Source organism: Xyrauchen texanus, chromosome 39 (genome assembly GCF_025860055.1).
Source record: "Xyrauchen texanus isolate HMW12.3.18 chromosome 39, RBS_HiC_50CHRs, whole genome shotgun sequence".
Taxonomy (NCBI): domain Eukaryota; kingdom Metazoa; phylum Chordata; class Actinopteri; order Cypriniformes; family Catostomidae; genus Xyrauchen; species Xyrauchen texanus.
The window spans coordinates 30,465,179-30,474,670 of record NC_068314.1 but is presented as its reverse complement, the minus strand read 5'-3'; the positions used below and the strand labels follow the sequence as shown (position 1 = coordinate 30,474,670).

General features: G+C 38.4%; 1 protein-coding gene across 1 annotated transcript; it reads right to left on the bottom strand.

Annotated features, from left to right (window-relative positions):
- Positions 1-498: 498 nt before the first annotated feature.
- Positions 499-8,709, bottom strand: LOC127633024 (adiponectin receptor protein 1-like). The gene is made up of 8 exons (XM_052111884.1): positions 8,567-8,709; positions 6,498-6,721; positions 6,254-6,363; positions 5,201-5,372; positions 2,933-3,119; positions 2,666-2,853; positions 1,948-2,141; positions 499-849 (listed from the first exon to the last, which is right to left on the bottom strand). Exons 2-8 carry the CDS (start codon positions 6,643-6,645, stop codon positions 721-723), a joined length of 1,128 nt encoding a protein of 375 aa, XP_051967844.1. The 5' UTR covers positions 6,646-6,721; positions 8,567-8,709; the 3' UTR covers positions 499-720.
- Between the last annotated feature and the right edge of the window lie 783 nt (positions 8,710-9,492).

Here is a 9,492-nt window from a genome sequence, read left to right as displayed (position 1 = left end):
TGGATTGCTTGCAAAGAAAAATCACTAGCTATTCGCAACTTATGAAATTTACTACACTGTAGTATTGGCCCATCTATATAACCTATTTCCAGTGGCCTAAGGCACAGGAATACTTATTATAAAGGAAAGTTTATAGTTAATAGACTGTGCTGTAAGACGCATCAGTTGACCTGTTTACTTTTTCGATTGACCTGGATGTAAAAAAAAATTGTGAATGTGTTCAAAGCAGGTAGACTTTGCCTGAAACCCCTTATCTGCCCTTTGATCATTTTCCAGTCAGTAAGAAAAAATAAAACAATGACAGAGGGAGACATTGATCTCTCAGTGAAATTCGGGCAATACTTTGAATGTGCATCAAATGGTTTGATTGGAAAATGACATTTTGATGCATTATGCTATTAGTCTTTTCTACAGCTCATTAAAAAGTGCTTTTCACTTCAAAAGAAACACGTTAAACCCAAGAGATTGCGCTAAAATTAAAAATTCAAATGATGACAAGGGTCATGTTCCAGCCATAAGATACTTGTTTAACCACACACAAAATCTTTCATCAAATAAAATAATATTCCTGGACTTTTTGTAAAGAGAGTGGTTTTTGCTCAACCCCATCCTTACATCCATGCATTGCTCATAAGCTGTAACAGAATGAAAAAATATAAGGATTATTTTTATTAATTGAAATCCTATATCAAATAGGGATGGGTGTGTGGGGCGGAGCCCTCAGAGAAGAGTGTCATCAGTGCAGCCTCCCTCAAGACCATAGCGGAACTCCTGCAGATTGGAGACTCCGTAGAAATGAATAAAGGCTGCTGCCACCACCAGCACATGGAATATCTGGTGTGAGTGAAACTAAGAGCCAAGAGAGCAAATTAGGCAAATAAAAAGTTTGCAAATCATTGTCCTAAATATGAAATCAATCATACAAAAGGCAATTTATGCATTAGCATTTTCTAGGATGAGTTTTGTGAAAGAAAAGAGGAGGAAGAACAAGTGCTGCTCAATTCAAATCAAGTCACTATGGTACAGATCAAGTCAGGTAACACCTTAAAGGAATGGTATGCCCCAAAAAATTTAATCTCTCACCCACATGCCATCTCAGATGTATGATTTTCCTTGTGCAGAACACAAAGATTTTTAGAAGAATATCTCAGCTCTGTTGGTCCATACAATGCAAGTGAACTGTAACCAAAACTTTGATGCTCCAAAAAGCACATAAAGGCAGTATAAAAGTAATCCATACAACTCGTGGATAAATCCATGTCCTCAGATGACTGAAAAACATTTAGAAGTCCTTTTTTTTTTTTTTTATACAAATCTCTTTTTCTATAAATAAGTCCTATGCATGTTCACGAGAGTTCTTTAGTTGTTTGGCAATTCAAATTCATTGTGCATATCGCCACCTATTGGGCTGTTGTACAAATAAGGTTAATTTATTTGTTTCCTTTCCATGAGCCCCTTTTTTTCTTTCTCCTTCCTGCCTAGTAGGTGGAAAGCGAATCAGCACAAAACTAAAAAGATAAATGTAGTTGTCCTGTGGATGTGCACAGGAGGGCAGGTCGAAAGTGGAGATTTATAGTAAAGAAAGTAAATAGTGATCTGTTTCTCAACAACACCTATCATATAATTTCAGATGACATATTTACACTGGGGTATTATAGATTATTTTTTGCTGCCTTTATGAGCTTTTTGGGCCTTCAAAGTTTTGGTCACAATACATTTGCATTTTATGGACCAACAGAGCAGAGATATTTTTCTAAAAAATCTTCATCTGTGCTCTGCAGAAGAAAGTCATACACATCTGGTATGGCATGAGGGTGAGTAAATGATGAGAGAATTTGTATTTTTGGGTTAACTTTTCCATTAAAAGTACTGTTTTAAAACAGTAATTATTTTTCCAATTCCGATTTGTGAGACAGAAATGGCGCAGTAATTACAGCTAGAACTTACCCAAATATCACACTTGCCCGGGAAATAGCGCTCAGGGATCCGTGCAGCATACAGCCCAGCACCTGTGATGTACATGGCGCCCATTAAATAGAACCAGCCCATCTGTCCAACTGTAGTGGCCTTGACAAACCCCTCCTCTATGGTGAAGTGCATGGTGGGGACAATCCCACTCAGTCCGAGACCCATGAATACACCTTAAGAAATAGCAAAAAAAAAAAAAAAAAACATGCTAGGAATAAACGTACTTTTAAACGTATATTTTCCCCTCAAATTGTCATTATATATTTGCCAATCCCGTATGACCTTTGGTCATCACACAAAGTGATTGTATGCATTTAGAAGACTTGATTTGATTACTTTTACTCTGGTTTTATGGTGGGTGTTTTTTTTCTCCTTTTTGGAGTTTGACAGCCCAGAGTTATAATTCACTTTCACTACATGGCAAAAACTGTGGGAAGACATTTAAAATTTGTATCTTTAGCACTCCACAGAAGACAAAGTCTTTTGGAACATCAGGAAGGTGAGTAAACAGTTCTAATTTTTTCCTTAAAGCCTATTTTACTTAAATGTTCAGCATTGACCATTCTTGTCCAAATACAGATAACCTCCACCTTTAGCAACCAAGACTGGCCTAAAATGAGCCTGCATCCATCATGGGCAAGAATGGAAAATGCCTTTAGTTTGCACTAACACGTGATGGCAAACATGTCACTGGCACCTGCTCTGGTGGGCCTGTGACGGGGCGCGGAGAAACGGTCCCACTGGGCGACGACGATGGCTGCAATGCCCAGCACACAGACGATTGTGAGGTAGATGAGACGTGGCTGAGGAGAGCAGTAGAAGGAGTAGTAAAGCCAGGGCACAAAAGAGCCCATGATCAGCAGAGCAATGCCAGAGTAGTCTAGTCTGAGAGAGAAAAAAAAACATAAGAAAAAGGAGAAAGTCGAACTGTTTCAAGTCATTTTCAATTAGACTGTGAACTCACTTTGAGAAAGTGCGAGACACTTTCTCAGAATGGCAGTAGACGGTGTGGAAAAGCCAGGAGAAGCTGAGGCACAGCACTGCACCCAAGAAGAACATGCCAAACACCACCTTTTCCTGCAAGGGGGCCATGAAGTACATATTGGGCCTCAGCATGGTAAGTGTGCCCAGGCACAAGAATAAGATTAACCCTGTGCAAAAACAAAAAAAAAAAAAACACAATGATGATATTAATTTTTATATAATACATGTTTAACTGCACTTGGATGCTTCACTACTTGTGACTCATGTCAACAAAGCAAGGCATAGATTGGAGTTTGTAGTCAACACCAGTCCACTTGTTTTATTATTATTCTTCTGTTTCTCATCCTGAGGATTCTACAGTTGGAACAGCTTTGTTCTACAGTATAACAGCGGCCTCTAGAGGTGAAATATAACAAATAGCAAATCGCCACAAGGTGTAAGTATATCTAAATATTTCATTCAATATTTGTAAATATTTGTATCCTCACTTCAGAGCATATCTGGTTGCTTTGATAAGATAAATCAAGTGTTTTAAGCAGGCCAAATTTTAAAGAGAGCTACAATGAAAGATAAACAGAAGTTAAACATGTAAAAAAAAAATTGTACAAAATACGATAACATGATGACCGATATGGAAAAAGGGTATTTTGTGTTTTTTAAAATATATTTGCACTTCTGTTTCTGCAGTTCAAAACAATAGAACTCACATTTTACACGCATGACTGAACATTACAAATTTATACAATCAATACGTTGAGAAATTCCACCGAAATGTTAATCAATTTATGGTATAATAAAAAAAGTTAACTAAAAGGAAGAAAACTCCCTTTTAAATTCTGTATTATAGTGGTAAAATGGATAATGGTTATTGCCATCCAGACTGCTATAGGGCTCCGCTTGCTCACACATCTCTGACTAAGCGCTGAATGCAGCCTATATTTTAAAATGCAGCCTTTTAAAGTTTAGAAATCGCACACCGACACCGATGTAGGAGGCATTTAGAAGTAAATTTAAATAGGAGGATGCTACATGTAAAACCTTAAAAAAATATATATTAACGACTTTATGCCTCATTCTGAGTAAAATTCAAATGAGGTCAGTAAAAGAAGCTGTTTTAAGCACTCTATGATGATTTTTAGTAAACATTTGTATGCAGTAAAATGTTTTTAATTTGTCTGGTTTATATTATGAATTCTTGACGCTAATGCACTCACTTGCTACACGCAGCCATAATATGCACCAGTTACACTCTGTTATTGTAATTTATTATGACAATGCTACTATTGCAAAGATGAGTGTATTTAAGTGTTAATGTGCAGAACAAAGATAAATCAATGATGATAGTGGCATAGCTTACTATAGACAGATGTGTGAATGTTTTTTGCTGCAGATAGCACGTAAGTGAATGGACACTTGAGTATGAGAGAAGATTTGATTCCCTTCGTAGACAAAATAAATAAATAAAATAATTCATATAAAAATGTCTCAAAGTGAACGATCGTACAGATGTAGGTACATTTGCACCAGCTCGCTAATAACTCTGCACATCGATGTGTTCATGTTAAATGATACTGACTCACTGAACAACAAACAAAATAAGCTATCAGCCTTAAGGTAGGTGGAACTCCAGGTCACACCTACCGATGATGTGGACCAATGGTAGAAGTTGTTTAGCAGCCTATTAGAATTTTTCCTAAAGGTTTTGCCCCAGTGAGCTGTTATGAACCACCAAAACAAATGCAAAAAAACCTTTTTGGACAGATTTTCATCTAAATTATGCCACACCCACTCGTTCAATTTTGCAGGTTGTATATTGAGGCCTTTAGGAGACTAAGTTTTTTTTTACATTATATATACTGATTTTAAAACTATCTGCCAATTAATTGGTTATCGGCCTTTTCTACCACCTTTGCTATCGGTATTGGCAAATCCACTGTTGGTCAACCACTAGTACTGAATATCAACAAAGCTGTAATAACCTGATTTGCCTGAATCATAACAATGTGATATAATGCAATCATCTTCATCTCAAAATATTTACTACATTGCAATATTCATAAAAGATTTAATGTTTGTATTTCTGCATGTATAACAGGTTTATACTGATATCCAATGCTCTTAAAATGAGAGAGGTTTTTGTTCTCCAACCTTGTAATCAATCTGCTGCATACTTAATGCACTAAATAAATGCATGAGGTGTACAATAACCTATTCTCAGCGACGGCTCAACACCGTAACCCCAACCTACCCAACAAATGAGTCCAGATATTCCCGGTCTCTGTGTGAATTCTAAAAATGCTCCCAAAGCAGGCACGGAAGGAGGGCATGGGCGGCCGATGACCATGCAGGAGGTAGTCATTGTCTTTTAGCCACTCCGGTAGGATGTGAAAGGGAATGACTCTCCAGCGACCCTCCCAGACCTGCAGAACAGAGAATAGCCATTAGATTCTGCATTATTTTCTCTTTTTTGTCACATGATATAAAGGGAAAGTTCACCCAAATAATACATTATTTTAGCATTTACTTACGCTCATGATGTACCAAACCTGTATGACTTTTTTCCCCACAGAACACAAAGGGATATATTTATATATCATTAAAAAAATTATTTATATGCTGTTTCCTCCCAATTTGGAATGCCGAATTCCCACTATTTAGTAGGGCCTCATGGTGGCGCGGTTACTCACCTCAATCTGGGTGGCGGAGGACAAGTCTCAGTTGCCTCCGCTTCGGAGACCGTCAATCCGCGCCTCTCATCACGAGGCTCGTTGTGCATGACACTGTGGAGACTCCGCATGTGGAGGCTCATGCTACTCTCCACGATCCACGCGCCCCATTGAGAACCACTAATGACCATGAGGAGGTTACCCCATGAGTCTCTACCCTCCCTAGCAACAGGGCCAATTTGGTTGCTTAGGAGACCTAGCTGGAATCACTCAGCACACCCTGGATTCAAACTCACGACTCCAGGGGTGGTAGTCATCGTCAATACTCCCTGAGCTACCCAGGCCCCCACAAAAGGATATATTATGCAGAATATTAGCCTTGGTCACCATTCACTTTCATTGTACAGTGCTGCATCTTTTTTTTTTTTCATCATACAATGAAAGTGAATGGCAACTGAGGCAAACATTCTGCTTTACATCTCATTTTGTGCTCCACTGAAGATTGAAAATAATTTGGGGGGAATCACCTACCAATGGCTTACTTATAGTTGTTCCCATCCATGAAGTGGGATAGGATTTTTTTTAAATATAAATCCACCCCTCAATTTTAAAATGTCCCTGTTTAACCATCACACCTTGTGCACAAACTCCTCCATCTTCTCCATTGCATGGTGAGCCTGTAGTGGTAGAGTCAGAACATCTCCCACATCTTCATCCTCATCTTCATCATCCGCAAGACCACTTGCTCCCTACGGACACAATCACCACTCAAAATATGTCTGGAACATTTTAAGGCACAGAATATGAAATGGAGAGATTGTAATCTATTCCATCTATTATCTTTTTTTCTATTATGGTATTGATTAACAATTATGCTACTTGCCTCTGATTGGATTTCTGCAGCTCCAAGGGTGCCATCCTCCTCCAGCAGGGGACCCAGTTCCATCAACTCCACGTCGGCTGGAACCTGGCATTCCTCAGTGACCCGACAGTCCGCATGACTGGCAGACCTGATCTGGCCTGACATTAGTAGACTGACCTGTGACCTGTCCCGAACCTCCTGAAGCCTTGCACTTCAGTTCACTGTGGGCCACTGTGCTTAACTTAAAGGAACAATACAGGGTTCAATTTAACTTAAGCTCTTCTGACAGTATTTGTGGCATAAAGTTGATTACCACAAAAAAAAAAAAAAACGTGTTGACTCGCCCCTCCTTTTATTTTGCATTTCTTTTTACCCCCTTTTCTCCCAATTTGGAATGTCAAATTCCCACTACTTAGAAGGTCCTCATGGTGGCGCGGTTATTCATCTCAATTCGGGTGGTGGAGGACAAGTCTCAGTTGCCTCCGCTTCTAAGACCGTCAATCCGCTCATCTTATCACGTGGCTCGTTGTGCATGACACTGCTGAGACTCACAGCATGTGGAGGCTCATGTTACTCTCCACGATCCACGCACAATTTACCACACGCCCCATTGAGAGAGAACCACTAAGGAGATTACCCCATGTGACTCTACCCTCCCAAGCAACCGGTCCAATTTGGTGGCTTAGGAGACCTGACTGAAGTCACTTAGCACACCCTGGATTCAAACTCATGACTTCAGTGGTGGTAGTCAGCGTCAATACTCGCTGAGCTACCCAGGCCCCTTCGCCCCCTCCTTTCTTAAAAAAAAACGAACAAACTTTAAGGCAGAAATGTGAAGCTTATACTTTTTAAAAAGCACTTACATTAATTGCTCTGTTAAAGATTGTGTAGCCTATTGTTTGAGCTGTAAAGTTGTTTAAATTGGAGTTTTTACAGTTATTTTAGGATTTACAGCATTACGTTGTCATGGCAAGCTGTTAAAGGTTGGCCCCATTTACTTCTTTGTGACTCACCTTAACCCAGATTTTTATTTTATTATAAAAAAAAAAAAAAAAAAAAAAAAAATGGAAACGTTTAGATATTCATTGTTGGTAATCGACATAATGCCACAAATGCTGTCGATGGAGCTGAACTTGTATCTAACCCGGAATATTCCTTTAAATCGGGGTTAAGGAACTTACAATGGAGGTGAATGGGGCCAGTGCATAAACATTAAAATACACACCAATTCAATTACGACGTTAAACAATGTACTTACAACGTGTTAACATGATTATAGTAAACGTTGTACGCGTTAACATGATTTTAGTGCGAAAATAAATCGCATACTAACCTTACTTGTGTAAAATTACATCCAATATTACAACTTTGTTGTCATGACGACAACGCTGATAAACCTCGTAATCAATTAAATGCCGTAACGCTGGTGATAAATCCCAGATTTTATCAAGCTAAAACAATGTGAAAACGTATAATGTTTGTGTATAGCGGCTATACTTTTGAAACAATGTGTAATTTAATGTTTATGGACTTGCCCCCATTCACTTTCACGATTTTTTTTTTTTGCTTGTTTTAAATAACCTAAACCTAAATAACCTAAACGAGGGAGGAGTCGAAATTATTTGTTTGTGGTAATCACCATTATGTCATAAAAACTGTTTATTGAGCAGAACTTGGATTAAACCTCGAACATAATATCTGTGAAATACCTACGACTAACGGTAGCCTAATTAGCCTGTTGGCTAACAAGCGCATTTTGGGCTGTTTTCGGATTGTTTTAGGAGACGTACAGCCAAAGCACCGGGTACACGTCATGATATAACATTACGACCCATTTGTGACGTATCTACAATTAAAAGACAACTATGTTATTACAAATACAATTACATCGAATAATTAATTAAGTAGAAACGAAAGCCAAATTATTACGAAGAGCCAAAGCTGTTACATTAAAGCAGGTTAGCACTGAGATAGAGAAACCGCTGCGCACCGCAAAACGTCTATGTCTGGATGCGTTTACAACAGTAGATACAAAATGTCGCCGTTATATTGAAATAAGAATGCATTTAGTCGAGCACACGTTTACCTGATGTCCAGATCTGCTGTTAAAGCAATGTGATCTCTTCCGGATGGTCACCAAACACCAGTAGGATGAAGAAAGAAATAGAGCTGAAAGCTCCTGTACTGTATGTAAGACAGCGAGTTTAAACTGGCTCTCTGTTGTCTTAGGTAAAACAGCGCAGTGGCGCCACCTGCTGGATGAAAGCGACGCTCCCTCTTTATGAACACAAACCCAATTTTCTTAGTGGCTGTTATGAATGTTTCCAAATTTAGAGCAGTAATCTTCAGTATGTGATTTATTTTATTGTAAAAATCCAGGCATTCGAAGCCGAGGACTACATACTAGGTACAGCAAAGCTTTTAGATGGTGCAGTATTTTCACTTGAACATTATCAGCGTGTTTTCTGATTGTGCATGGGGATTTAAAACATGGTCTGGTCACATTTATAAAGCACGTGCTGGCAGGCTTTAGGACGATAATAACCCCACTCTATCAGCCATGTCTTTCAATATGGAGTATTTTTGGGTTAAACCCGCAGCTGGCATTAGTTCGCAATCTCCTTTAATCCACAATCCTTATCCCGGACAGTTCATAATCAAATGCAAATGTGAGCAGCCCACAATCACAATCTATTTAAAAATCTGCAAATGTGACCACGTAATTGTGCACCAAAAAATACAAAAAAACTTTCAAATAAGGTTGTATTTGTTAAATGAATATTCGGGGTTAACACAAATTAATTTTGACTCATTTTCTTAACGTTAAGAAACCCAGTTTTTAAAGTATAGCCACAAGACGTAAACAATAAGCATGCTAAAAACATTGTGTGATAAAATCGCTTACTAATCTTTTCCTTGTAAAGGTATATCCAAAATTTCAACTTTGTTGCAAAGAATTAATGGAATTGCTTTTATAAATGTTGAAGTTTCACATGTCTACATTTAAAACCT